This window comes from Phoca vitulina, unplaced genomic scaffold (assembly GCF_004348235.1).
Source record: "Phoca vitulina isolate PV1807 unplaced genomic scaffold, GSC_HSeal_1.0 scaffold7, whole genome shotgun sequence".
NCBI lineage: Eukaryota > Metazoa > Chordata > Mammalia > Carnivora > Phocidae > Phoca > Phoca vitulina.
In genome coordinates this window covers 887831-906487 of record NW_022589710.1, presented here as the reverse complement: position 1 = coordinate 906487, position 18657 = coordinate 887831, and the positions used below count along the sequence as shown (strand labels likewise).

Genomic DNA, 18657 nt, shown 5'->3' with positions numbered 1-18657 from the left:
GGGGGGGGGGGGGGGGGGGCAGCCCGCACAGGCCCTCTGAGTGAGCCCCCACCCCCCTGGGGTCCAGGCGGGCGGCAGCAGCCCCGGGGGAGAGCCCCCAGGCCTCCCCTTGTCCCTGTGTCCCTCTTCCCAGCTTCCCCAGGGCAACGTCCTTCTTACCTCCCTCCTCCCGAGTCGTCTGTATGTCTCCCTCCAGGGATCTCTGTCTCTTTCTGTAACACTCTCCTGTCTGGGTCTGGATTGTGTGGCTCAACTCTGAATCTCTCTGTTCCTTCACTGTGACTCCACTCTCTCCGTGACTCTGTTTTTGTCTGCCCGGTTCTAAATCTCTCACACACCCTCTCTCTGTCTCCCTTGCCCACACACATGCTCTGTGTCTGTCTCCTGCCCGCATCTGCCTGCATTCTCTCCGGGTCCCTGTGACTGGCTTTTCAGTTTTTTCTGTTGTCCATCCCCAAAGCAAGAGAAACTTCCAGCCACTGCTGCCCACCCTCCTGCGGGGGATGTTCGGCCCCAGGTCAGTGCCGCTAATTAAGGGGGGGGGTGGGGCGAGCACTGGGATTGCCTGAAGCCCTCCTCCACTCACAGACTAGAACCGCCCCCCTCGGGTCTCCTGTCTTTACAGACCTGCCCGCATGGTTCCATCCATCACTCATGGCCTCATCCTGGCTCCACTGGCCTCCAGCAGAGAGAGGGTGCCAGCCCACCTCCCAGGGCCAGAGCTCCAGCCCCCCACATGGCCGCCTCCCTGGAGCTCTGCCCAGCTGTTGGCCTGCCCTGGGCATCCCAGCTCTGGGCATTGTCTTGTGTGTTTCCCAGGCCCCAGGGGGAGGGGAGGGGAAGGAAAGGAAAGGAAAGGGGGAGGCAGCTGGGGAAGGGGAAAAAGGGAGGAAGGGGAGGGGCCTCCATCTCTAATTTCATAATAAACAAACACTTTATTTTCTAAAGCTGGAGCCCTGTTTCCCGTTCTGCATGCAGGTTTCTATACAGAGCTTCCCTGTGCCACGTGGTGGGAGCAGAAGCCTGACCCAACCCCGCTGGCTCCTTTCTTCTTTGGGGGGGGGGGGACGGGGGCAGTCCACTCAAGTCCCTCTAGCCCGAGGAGGGTTTGGGTTGTTTCCATTCAGGGAGTAAGTATCCCCACTGCCAACTCTCCTGTTCCTTGTTGGTCTCAAAATGTCTAAGGGAATTAAGGGGGATTGGCCAGAGGGAGGGTGGCAAGGAGAAGTGGGGGTGAGAGCTCCTAAGAAGAGAGGGGGAGAGATAAAAGACTAAGAAGAGAGGAAGAGGGGTTTCAGACTAGGAAAAAAATGTGGCTGGGGGGCAGTAGAGGGAGCAAGCCAGTCCTCCCGGGGCCTGTGGTGCCAGGTGGGAGAGAGTGGGCCAGGGTGAGATGGCATAGTCACATTGATTCTGGGCCCAGTGCTGCCACCTTTAATTCTCCCCAGTCCTGGTCTTACTCTCCAGGGAACATAAAGGAGGAGGGAGAGGGACCAGGGAGGCAAGCTCTCTAGGGGCCCAGGGGCTGAATCAAAGTCAACTGGGGTGGGAGCTGAACAGAGAGCCGTCATTTCTCAGTGTGCACTCCCTGAGCAGAGAAGGGAGGTCCTAACTCCAGGCAGGGCTCCTAGTGGTAGGAGGTGATGGGTCAGGACAGATCCTCGTGACCCTCCCCTCCAAGTGTGGGATGTTGGCCATCCGGGGGAGCTACTCCAATGGGAAGATGCCTTCTCTCACACCTTCCATGCCTGCTTGGTTAGGGCAACCAGGTGGCAGAACAGGACCCTTGCCCCGGGGCTGGACTTGTCCTTTACTCTGTGAAGGATGGAACCGGAGCCCTGGCTGGCGGAAGGCCTGTGCAAGAGCAGGCTGGCTGTCCCCCAAAGGAGACGACTGGGAGCCCACACCGCAAGTGTGGGGTTAGAGGGACAGGGTTTTCCAGTTCAGGGCAGGACGGGCAAGCTCTCTGCCCCTGTGGTCTCACCCCAACATCTGTATCAAGCCTGCGGGCGTAAGTGGAGACAAGGGAGGGGCTGACCCATGGGCCACTCCCAGGTGGCGAGGTGTGCTCAGAAGTGGGATGCGGCCTTTACCTGCTCTCCCAGCCCTTCCAGGCCTCCCTTTCTGCTTCCTGAGGTCCGCCCCGACTCCAGTAAACTCGGAGGGAAACACAGGGCATAGGGAAACAGGCCTGTCAGCAAGACCCCTGGGCTTATCTCTGGTCTCAAATACCTCATCATCTCGAAGGACAGAACCTATCAAAGGGAGTGAAGAGGGGCAGGACCGTGAAAGGAAAGGAGAAAGGAGAGAAGGGGCAAGGTGACAGGAGAAGGAGGGCTTCCTTCTTATTCTGCCCTGTATGTGGATTCAGTCCTCCTTCCCCTGTTTATGGGGAGGGGAAGGGGGCAGAGCATCCCAGAGGAGTGAGCTGCAGGCAGTTTTTGAGCCTGGGACTGGGCTCAGGTAGCAACCCCAGGCTGCACGCACCCACGCATGCATACCCACATTTTCTCATTCCTGGGGCTTTAGGATCAGGGGTGTGAAGACGCAGAAGTGGGGAACAAATGAGCTCTGCCCCCACTTCCTCTCTGCTCTGGACCATTTTTGCAAAATAAGTGACAAGGCCTGGCTTTCTCTCCTAAGAGGGGCTGCTCTCCTTATCCAGGTGTTAACCCTTTCTCTTCCAGTCTCTTTCCTGTCTCTGTACACAGGAACTGCACGTGCATCACCTAGCACACTCACATGCACACATCTCTACTGGGTCACTCACTTACACCAGGACACAGATCCACAAATATCTCTGCACTTGGGGATGCACCCTCTTATGCCTGAGTCCATCACGTACTTGAACCCTGGGCAAAAGCTTTCCTCCTGTGCTCCTCCAGGACTAGGCTGGCCCCGGGGGTCCCTGAGCTCTGCTTATCATTCCCAGAGCCCCGCACCTTCTCCCCAGAGGCTGAAGAGTGGACAGGGGGTGAAGGGTTGCTGCTGAGGCCACCCACCAGATTCCAGGACCCTGACTGGAATAATAGCCCTCCTTGTAAGAGGCAGCTTTCTGCCACTCTCCCCCCCACCCACTTTACTCCCTCTGCCTCCACTGCTTTCCTTCCTGAGACTCCCTGCCTTTCCTCCCTCCTCCCTGATTATGCCCTGAAGGCCAGAGCCTGGGGGTCTCCTCTGTCTGTCCAGCTACAGCCTGGAGGAAGTGCAGTGTTGAGGCTTGGGGCTCAGAGCTGGGCTGCAGGCTGAGAGGAGGGGTGTCCAGGAGGGAGGAAAGGGGGCTGCGAATCTTGGGACTGGAAGCTCTGCAGGAGTGGGATGAGAGAAGGAAGGTTCAGCAACCTTCCTTCCGGTCAGTCCCGTCTCTTAGTTGACTGTGCTTTCCACCCACCCCCCTTCAACTTTGCCTGGGGAGGGGCAGGGCAGGGAAGGTGGCCCTCCTGGAACTTGGCTTACCAGGGAGCTGGAGGAGGGGCAGGAAGGGCGGGAGAGGATGTGCTAGCCGGACAGTTCCCACTGGCACAGCCGCCTCCCTCTTCTCTTCATTCCCCAGAGGGAGTGACAGGAAGGAAAGGCTGGAAAGAAGGCAAAGGGAATTAAGCAGGAAGGGGAAAGAGGGAAAGAAGTCTGGCCACAGCAGTGACAGAGTTCCCAGTGGGCTGCGGCCATGGCTCCAGGTCCTGGCGGGGGAGTGGGGGTGGCCACCCTCCAGGCCCTCGGGCTCCTCTGCCCACCAGGCAGGGATTTGGCCCAGCTACTTCCTCCCCCACCTCACTCCCAGATGCCTGCAGGGCCTTGGGGAGAGAAGGAAGGCAAGGAAGAGGGCCTGGGAGGACAGAGCTGGGCTGAAGGAGCAGAGCTCCGGAGCCAGGCTCCGGGTCGCAGCCTCATCTCTGCCACTTACTCTGCGCCCGGGCAAGTCACATAACCCTTTGAACCTGTTTCCTCTTCTGTAAAGTGAGGATAATTATTACCTCAGAGTTATCACGAGAAGGGCATTCAGAAGGAGTAGTGATTGTAGTCCTTAGAGTCCCTCGGGGGCAGGGGAGGGGGCCGAGGGGAGAGCAGCTGGGAGAAGCCCCTCACCACCACAGGGTCCACGCTGCCCTGTCCCCCCCCCCCCCCCCGGGCACTCTGGGCCACTCGCCCCACCTTACTCCACTCCCCGCTACCCCCCTCACCAAGGTGACATAGTGACAAAGACTCTGAAGCTGAGATGAGCACAGGAATGGGAGGCAAAGAGAGCGGGGGATCGCGTGGGAGAAAAAGCGGCAAAGAGGGCGGTGAGAAAGAGGGTCTAGCACTTAGCCCCGTGTCTGGCATGCAGTAGGCATGCCCCGGAGGATTCGCTGCGGAGAACTTGGGGGTGGGAAGTTGGCTGGACCAATCCATCAGGCAGAGGGACATGTTGGACAGAGCCATCAATAGCACTGGGAGGCACAAAGGGATGGAGACGTGGAACAAACAGAGCTGGGGACCCCTGTGGGCTGGACCCAGATGCTGTGAGGCTGCTCCCACCACCTCCCCCCTCCCCCGTGCCCATCCTCCCACCCCACTCCCTTGGCCTAGGCCCCCCCAAGTCCTGCCGCTTCTCACAGCATCTCAGTCCCCGCGGGCATCCTGGAGTCTCTGTGCAGGGTGACTGGCTTAGGCTGGTCCCAGCGGGCCTCCTCCTCCTCCTTCTCCTTCCCTGGCTCCGGAAGCTTCTGCAGTTCCGAGTATAGCGCACAAGCATCGTTGCGGGACACATACTCCCATCCGTTCTCCCGCACGTGGAAAAGGTCTACAGCACCCCCGGAGTAAGCATCGCGGTGGGTGGCGTGGGCCACGGCGCAGCGAGCCAGGGCGTAGGCTTCCTGGGGGCTCATGTCGTAGCGGTAGCCGCGGTCCAGCACGCCGTAGGCATAGGGAGATCCCGAGCCCACCGAGAAGATGTTCCCTTGCAGGCGGGTGCCGTCACTGTAGACATAGAAGAGGGCAGGGCCGGAGCGGTCCCAGCCACACAGCGCGGTGGCCACGCACAGATCCAGCCCCCGGTAGCAGGACATCATGGCCGACAGGAGTTTGGCGGCACCGGCCACGCTGGGCAGCTGACCGTCCCTCAGCGCCCGCAGCCGCAGCTCCCGCCGCAGCACGCGGTACCAGACGGCGCAGTCGGCCGACGTGCCGGAGGTGGTGCCCACGAGGTGCTGGTGCACGGGGATGATCTTGCGTGAGGCCGGACAGTGCACATAGTTGCCGCAGGAGGACCGTGTGTCGGCGGCGGCGATCACTCCGTGCCGGAAGCGGAAGGCCAACGTGGTGGTGCCATGCGCCAGCCTGGGGCCGTGGATCCGCAGGAAGGTTTGAGGGTCCCAGCCTGGGGGCACGGCCCAGCCACCCGCCTGAGGCAGGTGAGGCGATGGTCCCTGGGTGCCGGGGGCCTGCCACTTGCACACATCCTGCAGAGCCATCCCTGGGGCTGAGTGATGGCTGGAAGGAACACGGCAGGGATTTGTGGGCTGGAGCCAGGTGGGGGAAGAGAGACGCTAAGGAGAAGCTGGGCTACAGCCAGAACCCGCACGGAGGGGCACGGAAGGGCACGTGATCTATGGCTTCACTTCTGCCTACCCCCAAGTCAGGCTTTGGGACTGGCTCTGAGGAGCAGCCTCCTCCTCCTCCTCAGAGGATTGCTGAGGGGAGACAGGAGGAGGTCAGTGAAGTCGCCACTGCGGGGAAGACGCTGCTCGTGACACACCTGAGCGTCACCCAAGGAGTCTCCCGTCTATCAACCTCCAAGCACCTGGAGTGGGGCAGGGGCTGGGGTAACTTCAAAGGAAAGGAGGCATGAGTGGAAGGAGCACAGCAGACTCCCCTCTTGTTTCTCCTGTGGGGGGCATGGGGCATGCAAAGACAAATGAGGCTCTGTCCCAGCCCTGCAAGAGCTCCCAGCCTAGGAGGAGGTAAAGACAAATCAGGGCTCTAATGCCATCAGAATGGATTCCTGTGAGGGGCGCCTGGCTGGCTCAGTTGGTAAAGCATGTGACTATTGACCTCAGGGTTATGAGTTCGAGTCCCATGTTGAGCATAGAGCTTACTTTTTTTTTTTTTAAAGATGTTATTTATTTATTTGACAGAGAGACACAGCGAGAGAGGGAACACAAGCAGGGGGAGTGGGAGAGGGAGAAGCAGGCTTCCCGCCGAGCAGGGAGTCGGACGCGGGGCTCGATCCCAAGACCCTGGGATCATGACCTCAGCCGAAGGCAGATGCTTAACGACTGAGCCACCCAGGCGCCCCTAGAGCTTACTTTAAAAAAAAAAAAAATTAAGGGGCACCTGGGTAGGTTAGTCGGCTGAATGTCCAACTCGTGATTCTCCTCTGCTTTGGAGGTGCATATGAACTTCCATCTGCATGAAGACAGCATTCCTGACAGTTCTCTGGCAGTATACTTCTCTGTGGGAAAGTTCTGAGGGTGTAGCTGAAAGTGTCTAATGGCCTTCCCTCTTCTGGTCCCCCTTCTGCCCAGTAGTTCACAATAGCAAGAGAGTTGTTTGTAGTTCCAAGACAAGAGAAACAACTGACCTTGTCCCCGTAAGGCTGAGTCTAAATCTTAGACCAGCTAGGGGTGGGCAAGGGATGGGATTAGTAGACCCTGACGGCTGGCCCTTCAGAAAGACAAAGTAGATTGGGGCAGAGTGACAAGCTGCAACTACTCTGGCACCATCTGGAGTATATTTTACTAAACACTGCAGCTCAAAGGAGTGCTGTGGAAATGGGTTTAGTAAAAGAAATAGACCCACACACAAGGGAAAGAGCCTGGACCCCCCAGACACCATGATGGCAGGGCCATAGGGTCAGTACTAAGGGCAAGTGCAAATATGTCATGGGAAGACTGGAGAAACCAGGAGGTCACACTAAAGTCCAACCAGTCTTTCTCCCTTCTTTTGCACAGGACCACATGGGACTCTTACTGGAGAGATAAGTATGTCTCCTGTTTTTAAAGATTAAGCCTTAGCTGCTGTATATATGGATGGATTGTCACCTCCTTAGGTCAAGCCATTCTCAAGTCAGATCTGGACAGTTGAATGGCCTTCTAACTGGCCACCCTCCCATCTCCCCTCTAATCTTGTCCTCTACACTGACATGTTTTCCTAAGGTATCACTCAAGTCCTGTGTCTTCTCTACTAAGAAACCTTGAAGGGCTGCAAGATCAACCCAAACCACCTTCTCCTCCCCAGGCTGGCATTTAAGACCCACTATGGTCCCATCCTGATCCATCTACCACAACCTCTTTTCACACTATTCCTAACACATCTCATACCTCCCCTTCATCTATTTTTTTCATCTATTTTTTAAAGATTTTATTTTTTATTTTTTTAAACATTATTTATTTATTTATTTGAGAGAGAGAGAGAGTGAGCACGAGTGGGGAGTAGGGCAGTGGGAGAGAGAGAAGCAGACTCCCTGCTGAGCAGGGAGCCCGACTCAGGGCTCCATCCCAGGACCCAGGATCATGACCCAAGCTGAAGGCAACCGACTGAGCCACCCAGGTGCCTAAGATTTTATTTTTAAATAATCTCTACACCCAATGTGGGGTTCGAACTTACAGCCCCGAGATCGAGAACCACACTCTACCAGCCAGGCACCCCTCTCCTTCATCTATTTGAATCCTATCCTTCAAAGCCTGGCTTGAGTACCATCTATTCTGAAAATCCTTCCCAGGTGTGGTCTGAGAGAGGCGAGGCTGTTGGTTTGAGGAGCAATGGGACCCAAGTGGTATTTGGGAAATGAATCCACACTTCCTTAGCAAGGCCTTCCTGGTCTCCCCACCTCACCCCAAGCTATGTTGATCTCCTTTCTCACCTCTCAACTACAACACTTATCATTTTTTTCTCCCCCAAGCCCACTTTATTGAGATAAAATTGACACATGACATTGTGTAAGTGTAAGGTGTACAGTGTGATGATTTGATACATGCATATATTGCAAAATGTTTACCATAATAAGGTTAGTTAGCACTTCTTTCACGTTACATAATTAACCATTTTTGTGGTGGTGGTGGTGAGAACATTTAAAATCTACTCTCTTAGCAACTTTCAAGTACACAATACGGTTTAGCATCATTAACTATAATCACAATGCTGTACATTAGATTCCCAGAATTTATTCTTCTTATAACTAGAAGTATGTATGTACCATTTGACCACCATCTCCCCATTTCCCCTACTCCACAACCCGTGGTAACTACCAATCCACTCTCTGTTTCTATGGAGTTTGGCTTTGTTAGATTCCACATATAAGTGAGATCATACAGTATTTGTCTTTCTCTGTCTGACATATATCTCTATATGTAGATACAGATAGACAGAGATAGTGACAGGTGATATACATATCTATCTATCTAGAGAACTAATATAAGGTAAGTTGAGAACACATTATGGAAGGCCTTGAATGCCATGCTGAGGAGCTGAATTTTACAGAACATTTTTAAGCGGGCAAAAGATAAGATTAAGAGGGTGTTTTAGGAAAATCAATCTGGGACTGTGCAAAATGAATGAGAGAGTACAATTTGGGCCCAGAATATCAGTTAGGAGAATAGTTCAGTAATTCAGGGGTAAGGAAATAAGAAGCCAAAGCTGGTATCAGTTGCTATCAAAAAGAACGTGAGAAGCATTGTAGAGGAAGAATCAACAGGACTTGGCAACTTACTGAATGTGATGGAAAGGAAGGGGAGTTGTTGAAGATGGCCAGGGCTTCAAGCCTCTGCAACTGGAAGAACATGTTGCCATTCTCTCATGTATTCACTTGGCAAGCATTTACTAAGCATACAGTGGGCTCAGGGATGAGTAGTAGAGAAATACCTGTCTTTAGAAGCTCATAATCAAGTTCACTTACAGCCAGGTAAAATGTGAAAGTGTCTTAAGAGAGGTACAAATGCTCTTAGTTTCAGTGTGAACGGACCACAGAGAAGAGTCAGAAGGACAACGAGTTGCATTGCAGGGGGTACTGCAAAATAATACCTGCTCTATAAACAGAGGCAGTCTGCATTTTCCACACCATCCAAGTGTGAGACGCAGATAAAGATCTTCTGCTTCATTACATTCTGTTGGTTGGGCTTGGAAAGGGTTGCCAAATTTCAGCATTAAAAATACAACATATGCAGAGTCTTCTGGGGAAGAGGAGGGGCTGAGTTGGGCCTCAGAGGAAAGTGGAATTTAGATATTGATGGATATTGCTGCTGGAATCCAACAAGGAAGGCCAGACACTGACTTCATAGAACCATAAAGCAGGAGGCAACATTTCATACATTTGCCCACTTCCTTGTTTGTTATGGGTCCCAAAAGGGTTGAAAAATGAAGGTGGGTGGAGAGAGGGAGAGACAATGATATATACCACATTCCTGTATTAATAAAGAGCTTGTCTTAGCAAGCTTAAGTTAGAGAACCTCTTGGTACATCTTTATGGAGTGTCAACCCTCCTCCAGGCTCTAAGATGGTAAATGACTATTGACTCAGTTATTCGGAGCTGAATTGAGAATCTAGTTTGTGGATTAACTGAGTCCCATACGTTTCCTTCTTTATTCTTCTGCCTTTTGGGCAATACATTACCTATTAGAATTTCCACCACAGGGTGGGAGTAAAGAGAATATCAAATCTTAAAAATTGGTTACGTTACAGAATTTGGGTAGTGTGGCGATTAATGCTATCAAACAAGAGGTATAGCACTTTTATTTTGTTGCAATTTTTACCACAAACTACCGGGGTTTAACTAACTTCACAGGAAAATGGCCTCAGAGTACATCATTATTTTACCCAGTATTACAGGGTGCCCTTAAACAAAATGGCAATTTCATCCGCGTTTCTAGGATGCTAACGCCGCACAGATGTAAAGTATCGCTTGGACACCCGGCAGGGCGGGGACGACTTAGTGCTAAAGGTTCTGAAAGGATTTTCAACTAGTCACGCCCTTCTCAAAGATGGCCGGCCTCACTTCCCTTACGCAACACGGACGTTTCCAATCGCTTCCTATGAATTGGAGGTGAATTTAATTCGGTACTGCTTGCCTGACTAAAGTCAAGATGACAACATCCTTTTAAAATTTAGAGGAAGCTAAGGTATTTATTTTTTCTCCCTCGGTGAAAACAGTCCCTGGCGTTTGGCTCTTGCTTTTGGAGGCGTGGTTGCCAGTAGTTAAAATGGCTCCTCCTTGGGATAGCTTTAATAGGAAGTGAAGCTGTGACGGCGAGGCGTTGCCCGGCTGCTCTCTGGTAGGCCTTCTCGCAGGGGATTACTTGTGCCCTTAGTAGCCATGGCGCTGGCCAGCGTGTTGGAGAGGCAGCTACCGGTGAACGGGCTCGGGTTTTTCGGACTCGGGGGTCGTGCGGATCTGCTGGACCTGGGTCCAGGGAGTCCCAGCGATGGGCTGAGCCTGGCCGCGCCCAACTGGGGTGTCGCGGAGGAGCCGAGAATCGAAATGCTTCATGGAACCACTACCCTGGCCTTCAAGGTGCGGACCTAACCGCCGCGCCGGGCTGAGACCCGCGCGCCCGCGCCCTTCCCTGCCTTCCCGGCCTTCCGGATGGACCGGAGCCCGCGGAGGCCGCGACCACGGAGCCTAGTGGGAGCCTCGGGCCTGTCCGCCCGACCCCGGTGGTTTCGCTGTCTCATTGTCCCGAGAGGCCTCTGTTCTCGGTCTAGCCATAGGACCGTGGGGCTGAGGTTAAGGGGGGGAAGGAACCCGAGGCTGCTTGGGTTGATTCCTAGGCAACACTCAGGTGGCTCCGGTCCAGGAAAGGGGAGGCCTCAAAGCAATGAATATTGGCAGAGGAAAGGATGTTTAAACATTAACTAAAGGTTTTAGAAACTGGGTCCCCATTAGGCGAGGGTAACTGAAAAGCTAGGTCTTTTGAGGGGAAGGATGGTGGGAGGGAACACTGTAGTAGGAGCCAGACAACTGGGATTCCTAATCCAGCTTTGCGATAACTAGCTTTACGATCTTGGGCAAGTCATTCGATCTCAGTGAACCCGTTTCCTGATCTATAAAATGAAATTGAAGTTAATACTGGTCATACCCATGTCGAGGGATCGATGTGAAGCTTAGTTGATATCAGTATGTGGAAAGCATTTTGTGAAGTGTAAAGGACAGAGAAAGAAAGGTTCTGGTTTTCCACTGATGCAAAAAGAAATGTCAAGGAGATGTTTCTGTGGTCTGATGTGGCCTGCTTTGTGTTTTCTTCTGATCTTAACAGTTTCAACATGGAGTCATTGTCGCAGCGGACTCTCGGGCCACAGCCGGTGCCTATATAGCCTCCCAGACAGTAAAGAAGGTGATAGAGATCAATCCCTACCTGCTGGGCACCATGGCTGGGGGCGCAGCGGACTGCAGCTTCTGGGAGCGGCTGTTGGCTCGGCAATGTCGCATCTATGAGCTTCGAAACAAGGAACGCATCTCGGTAGCAGCTGCCTCCAAGCTGCTTGCCAACATGGTGTATCAGTATAAAGGCATGGGGCTGTCCATGGGCACCATGATCTGTGGCTGGGATAAGAGAGGCCCTGGTGAGTTATGCTGCAACCACTTGGTTTTTGGGCTGGCACTACAGAGAGGAGGGGTTGGATGAACAGGTGAATGAGAGGTCTTTGTGTCAGTGCTAGGGATGTGTTGATTAGGTTCTCTGCCCTTTCTTTTTGTTCAAGGAAGGCACCACAGTGTAGGAGAGGGCATGGAGCTTAGACCCACTGTGTCATTGACTCCCCCTTGTGACCTTACTTTGGCTGCTCATTTTCCCAGTCAGTTTCATCATCTGTTACGTTGGTTAAATGAAGTAATACACATAAAGCATGTAGTGTCTGGCACATAATGTTTCTCCTTCTCTTCTCTCTCATAAAATGATAAGACCTACAAAGAGTGTATTTGAAAATAAAATTGGATAATAGACATAAAAACTCCAGTCAGTGCTTTCTAATAAAAATATAATGGTGAGCCACACATGTAATTTAAAATTGTCTAATAGAGGGGCATCTGGCTGGTCGGTCAGTGGAGCATGTAACTCCTCATCTCAGGGTGAGTTTAAGCTCCACATTGGGCGTAGAGGTTACTTAAAAAATAAATAAATAACAATTTTTTTTAAGATTTTATTTGAGAGAGAGAGCGTGAACGAGCATGAGTGGGGGGAGGAGCAGAAGGAGAGGGAGAAGCAGACTCCCCACTGAGCAGGGAGCCCGATGCGGGGCTCGATCCCCAGACTCCAGGATCATGACCTGAGCCAAAGGCAGACACTTAACTGACTGAGCCACCCAGGCGCCTCAATAACAATTTTTTAGAATTGTCTAGTGGACATATTTAAAAAGTAAAAAGATGGGGACATTGTAATGATTCATTTAATCCAGAATACCTAAAATAATATCATTTTGGCATGTGCCTTAGCCCCATTTCAAGTCCTCAATGCCACATGTTGCAAGTGGCCCCTGTACTGGACAGTGAAACTCTAATATACAGGAAGTTAGTCATTTCTCTTCCCTTTTTTCCTTTAGGGAGTCTTTGGCCTAGAAGGGGACTTTAGGGCTCATCCTTTCCTTGCTTGATAGATTCACCCTAGGACCCTAGGTCCCATTCTGTCATCTCTGAAAATAAATTCCTTAGCCTTTTTCTCTTTCTAGTATATAGAAACCTTGCCAGGAGGTTCAACCTTATATCTGATGTCAGTTCCTTTTCAACCAGTTGTGTTTTTGTTTTGTTTTGTTTTGTTTTTTAAGTTTTATTCATTTAAGTAATCTCTACACCCAACATGGGGCTCAAACTCACCACCCTGAGATCAAGAGTTGCACACTCCACAGACTGAGCCAGCCCGGCACCTCAGCTTTTCAGCCAGTTTTGGATGTCTCTTTATCAAGTTGGAATACAGCTAGCCACTTTCTGTATAATATTCCCCCTCCATGCTTGAGTAGTTATTATTCCCTTTTGTTTTTGCTTCACTCATTCACCTGCTTACTGAATGCCTAGTTTTCCTCTGTCGAACAACTAACCGCAGGATACCCAGCGCTTTTCCACTTGCTTTGGAGACTCTCAGTTCACTACTCAGTGGAGGGTGAATGAGAAGATTAAAAAGTGGCTGTGAGAGGAGCGTAGCTTGTTACTTTGGAAATTGAGACGCTTTCTTGGGGAAAGTGTAAAAGAACAGCTCCATACATTTTATGCGGCCCAGGGAAGCATTTTGGAAACGTTGCTTTGTACCCTTAGCTGATGGAAGCGGTGTACGAGAGTTTAGATCCTGGCTAGCAAGGAAAACCCGAGAAGCTAGAGCATAACCTAAATCGTGCCTTCTCCAGAACCTTCCTGACAGCCGGTCCCATTTAGGATGAGTCAGCCCCTTACCTCAAAAAGCAGACGACTGAAAAAGGATCACAGATTACTTAACATGAGGCTAAATGAGATGAATGCCATTTGTAAAAGAACCAATATGATGCTGAGGGAGTTTTGAGGAAGAAGGGATTATTTCTGATGGGAGGAATTGGGACGACTTCATGGATAAGTGCAGTTGTCCAGGATGTGCAAATGAGAGAAAGGAAGCATGGTGACCAAAGGGGGGAGAGGACGAAGCGTCCACTTTGGGGAGAATAACCAAAAGCCCAGTTTGTTTGTTTAAAATATTTATTTGAGGGAGGGAGAGAGCACATGCACACAAGCAGGGGAGCGGCAGGCAGAGGGAGAAGCAGGCTCCCCGCTGAGCAGGGAACCCCATGTGGGACTTGATCCCAGGACCCTGGGATCATGACCTGAGCTGAAGGCAGACGCTTAACCGACTGAGCCACCCAGGCACCCCCGAAAGCCCAGTTTAATCAGAACTAAGGTTGTGTGAAGAGGAGTAGTGATCCATAGAGCCGGAGACCTAAACTGGAACCAGGTAGTGAGCTTGCTAGGCACGGTAGTGGCGATGGGACTGGGGAGGGGCTCGTTTGGGGTAGACATTGGAATCCTTGAACCTGAAAACTGGTAAGCATTTGGTTCTCAACTGGCTTGCTTAGAATCACCTAGAGAACTTAAAACACAAGTCCCATACTTGTTCTCCGCCCCAGACCACCTGAAAAAGAATACCTGGGGTAAGTCTGGGCATCTTTTTAAAAAGCTTTTAGGTGACTCTGATGTACAGTGAGAGTAGAAGATTAACGATCCCATTGGCACGCAAAATTTGAGAACACGGGAGGCAGTGTGGGCTGGTGGAGCGCGAGAGAGATGAATTTGGTTGGTAATGGAGAGCCACTGAAAGTATTTGAGGATAGGAAGTTTGAATCTGAACTTGGTCACAAAGGCATCCTGTTGGGAAGATCCAGCAGGCAGTTAGAATTGATAAAAATTTTCATCTATGCTAAAAATTAGCTAACTTCTTCATAAAGGGCCAAATAGTAAATAATGGAGGATTGCAGGCCGTATGGTCTTTGTCTCAACTACCTAACTCTCCTGCTTTAGCACAAAAGCAGTCATAGACAATATGTACACAAATAGGTATGGCTGTGTTCCAGTAAAACTGTGTTTACAAAAACGGGCAGTTAGCTTGGCCAACCCCTGATCTATTACCAGCACTGTCCAATGGAAATAAAATGTGAGCCGTATGTGTAATTTTAAATTTTATAGTAGCCACATTTTAAAAATTAAAGGAAGAGAGATTAGTGATATATTTTATTTTGGAATGCCTGGGTGATGCAGTCGATTAGGCATCCGACTCTTGGTTTCAGTTCAGGTGTGATCTCAGGGTCGCACTCAGCATGGAGTCTGCTTAGGATTCTCTCTCCCTCCGTCCCTCCACCCTGTGTGCGTACACACTCGCGCACGCGCACTCTCTCCATCTAAATCTTAAAAAATAAATAAAATAAATCTTAAAATAATAGGGGCGCCTGGGTGGCTCAGATGGTTAAGCATCTGCCTTCAGCTCAGGTCGTGATCCCAGGGTCCTGGGATCAAGCCCCGCATCCGGCTCCTGGCTCAGCGGGGAGCCTGCTTCTCCCTCTGCCTCTGCCTCTCCCCCTGCTCATTCTCTCTCTCTCTCTATCTCTGTGTCTCAAATGAATATATAAAATCTTAAAAAAAAAAAAATAATAAATCTTAAAATAATAATAATATATTTTGTAGATCCAAAATGTTATCATTTCAGCATGTGGTGCCAGCTTCATTTCAAATGCTCAGTGGTCACACATGGCTAGTGGTTCCCATATTGGACAGTGCAGGTCTTTGCGATATGATTTGGAACTGTAGGCTCTCGCCTACTGTGTGATGTATGTCTTGTCCCCCAGATAGCCTAAACTTTGAGGGCTAGGATTGTTTTCTTTTTTTTAAGATTTTATTTATTTGGGAAAGAGCACGAGGTGGGGGTGTAGAGGGAGAGGGAGAAGCAGACTCCCCGCTGAGCAGGGAGCCCAACACGGAGCGAGGTCCCAAGACCCTGGGATCATGACCTGAGCCGAAGGCAGACGCTTAACTGACTCAGCCACCCACGCGCCCCAGGGCTAGGATTATTTTAAACATTATCTTCCACAGTGCCTGAAGTTCTGTGCTTGAAACCTCTAAGTCACAGGATCGAGCTCGAATCAGGCTCCTTGCTCAGCAGGGAGCCTGCTTCTCCCTCTGCCCCTCCCCCTGCTTGTGCTTGTGCGCGCGCGCTCTCTCTCTCTCTCTCTCTCTCTCTCTCTCTGTCAAATAAATAAAAATAAAAGCTTAAAAAAAAAAAGAAACCTAAGTCATTTGGATTATACTTGTTTTTTGGTTATACAGCGAGGACAAGAAAGCAGTTATGATGTAAGGTGAGATGAGGTGGTATGTTGTAGAATCCAGGAGTCTTAATATTTAATTTGATTCCTTCAGCTATTTTTTTTAATAGATCTTATTTATTTGACAGAGAGAGAGCACAAGCAGGGGGAGTGGCAGGCAGAGGGAGAGGGAGAAGCATGCTCTCCACTGAGCAGGGAACCTAATGTGGAGCTCAGTCCCAGGACCCCAGGATCATGACCTGAGTGGAAGGCAGACACTTAACTGACTGAGCCACCCAGGTGCCCCCAGCTTTTTTTTTTTTTTTAAGTAATGTAATAGAAGTACTATTTTCTTGTATATCTGTTGGTCTCCCTTGGGTTTCAAGAGGGATGGAGAACTTTTCTTGGAGAATGAATTAGATGTCAGAAGTGATGGTCATTTTTTCACTGCTAACCTCACCTCTCTTTCCAGGCCTCTACTATGTGGACAGTGAAGGAAACCGGATCTCGGGGGCCACCTTCTCTGTAGGTTCTGGCTCTGTGTATGCTTATGGGGTCATGGATCGGGGTTACTCCTATGACCTAGAGGTGGAACAGGCCTATGATCTGGCCCGTCGAGCCATCTACCAAGCCACCTATAGAGATGCCTACTCAGGAGGTGCAGTCAACCTCTACCATGTCCGGGAGGATGGCTGGATCCGAGTCTCCAGTGACAATGTAGCTGATCTACATGACAAATACAGTGGTTCTACCCCTTGAAGGAGGGTGGATGTGGCTGCTTGCATTTCGTGGGGGGACTGTTGCTGGTAATGTGGATATAGCTCCCTATCCTGTAGTGGAAGGGTCCTCAATTGTATTGATAATTTTTTTAAGCTCTGGTGCCGTTGACCTCTATGTGTTACTAGTTGTTAATGACCTGCTGCAGAGGTGATTTTACTTTCTTGGATGTTAACATTACACTACTCGACCTCAGCCTGTGTTGTGTCTTTTGTCCACACTGTCCCTCCTCCAAGCACTTTACAGCCAAATAAGCCAGGACAGTGGGAGGGCACTGACTGTAATTACAGGAAACAGTGGTGTGAAGACATTGTGTAGTGAATACATTAGCATCCCCACTCATGAAGCTAATAACAAAGGAGAAGGAGAGAGAGGCAGGGAGGAGGGAGAGACTTCCCGATTCTGTTTGCAAAGAGATGAAAAGTTGATGAGGTGGAAAGATGCACAGGGCTGTATGAGGAAGAGCTGCAGAGGGAAGAGCTCTCACCCTGCTGTGGGGGAGGGGAGGCCAATGCTATGCGCAGAGCAGAAAGGTGAAGAGGGTGAATCTTGAATCTTAAACCAATTGGGAAGGGAAGGTTTGGACCCTGGGAAAAGAGGACAAAGAGGTGAGTGTGAAAGCGGTAGTGACCACAAGCTTGGTGATCCCTGTCCTTTTGGCTCTCCGGTGTGTGCATGTGTGGGGGACAGAGCAGTTGATGGTGGGCTTACAGCCTCCTGGACAGGAAGCAGCACAAAATTGTCACTGGCACGTGTGGGTGGGGAAGAGGCCCTGCTGAGAGCAGAGCAATGGTTGATTTATCACACCCAGCACTAAGGGGGTTCCCAAGCTATGGTGGCAGCAGATGGCAAGGCCTTCTGTTAAAGAGAAGACATAAGCATAGGGGAGATAGAAGAGGTTGATGGGAGAAACCTTTAAAAAAATGGGAGAGGAGGATATAAACAGTACTGCTTTGTTTTTAGTGAGCAAGAAGGGGCAAAGTGGCTGGTGAGGGTGACAGCCCAGCACCCTAGTTTGAGGCTGAGGGGTTTGAGAAATCGAGGGGGTAAGGCCTCCTCTCCCCTGTGGTGCGGATACCTTCCCCTCCCCCTCAGCCTCCTTCAGTCGTGTATTGATTGATGAGGGCTGTCGGCCAGGAACTGATCGAGGCTTGTTAATTGCATTTGTCAAATGCAGGGAAATTGGGAATTAGTGAGATTGGAGCAGGGAGTTTGGAAAACAAATGACTCTGGTGCCTGAGGAGATTCATTTTGCTGGAAAGTGCCTCAGGAGCCCCTGGAGTCAGGGAGCCGCTAGGGCCACCCGGGACCTGGGCCTCCTCTGCAGGAGAGGCGGGCGGGAGCCGCCGGCCAGCGGTTCGCTGTGTGAGAGGCACAGGTGTAGTTGTCCTCTCGGGACGCTCGTTGGCAGACCTTTGTTACAGATTAGAACCATAGGGGCACCTGGCTGGCTCAGTGGGTGCGAGATCTGGGGATCATGAGTTTGAGTCCCACGTTGAGCATAAAGCTTACGTTAAAAAAAAAAAAATCAGAACCTTGAAAAAAAACTCTTTTTTTTTTTTTTTTAAAGATTTTATTTATTTATTTGAGAGAGAGAGAATGAGAGACAGAGAGCATGAGAGGGAGGAGGGTCAGAGGGAGAAGCAGACTCCCTGCCGAGCAGGGAGCCCGATGCGGGACTCCATCCAGGGACTCCAGGATCATGACCTGAGCCGAAGGCAGTCGCTTAACCAACTGAGCCACCCAGGCGCCCGAAAAAAAAAAAGAACTCTTAAGAGAAATTCTAACACCTGAGAGAAATCAAATCAGGTTGAAATAGAGCTGGGGGGTCCAGAGCCTCCACCACTGAGCCTCCTCCTCCATGGAGCCACAGCCCACAGCACCACCTCCCGGCCTCCACGGACCTTTATATATACACGCTCCCTGGTACTCTTTGGAACCCAAAGGAACACAATTTGAAAATTACTGCCCTGGGAAATAACCTTGAGGGTGGAAAGAGAGTTGAAGATTGGAATTCTTTTACGTGAACGAGCCCAGGACTCCCTAGCCCATGAAAGAAAATTAAGTCTGGAGAGAAGAGATGGTCTCGAAGCAGTGCTCCCCTTGCCCGGTTTCCGGCTCACACCTGGCTTTGGCAGAGGTCTAGCTGTTTAACGTAAGTAC

At 51.0% G+C, this 18657-nt stretch overlaps 2 protein-coding genes across 4 annotated transcripts; one reads left to right on the top strand and one right to left on the bottom strand.

Moving 5' to 3' along the window:
* Positions 1-4592: 4592 nt before the first annotated feature.
* PSMB11 (proteasome subunit beta 11) lies at positions 4593-5453 on the bottom strand. Its single transcript, XM_032404525.1, has one exon. The coding sequence runs from the start codon at positions 5451-5453 to the stop codon at positions 4593-4595; it is 861 nt and encodes a 286-aa protein (XP_032260416.1).
* A 4517-nt stretch (positions 5454-9970) lies between these two features.
* On the top strand, positions 9971-16689 carry PSMB5 (proteasome 20S subunit beta 5). Of its 3 annotated transcripts, none has more exons than XM_032404738.1 (3): positions 9971-10094; positions 11229-11535; positions 16190-16689. In XM_032404738.1, the coding sequence occupies exons 2-3, from the start codon at positions 11340-11342 to the stop codon at positions 16474-16476; spliced, it is 483 nt and encodes a 160-aa protein (XP_032260629.1). In that variant the 5' UTR covers positions 9971-10094; positions 11229-11339; the 3' UTR covers positions 16477-16689. The 3 variants fall into 3 exon arrangements, with proteins under 3 accessions (XP_032260629.1, XP_032260630.1, XP_032260628.1); XM_032404739.1 differs by lacking the exon at positions 9971-10094 and adding an exon at positions 10161-10247; XM_032404737.1 differs by lacking the exon at positions 9971-10094 and adding an exon at positions 10213-10486.
* Positions 16690-18657: the final 1968 nt, after the last annotated feature.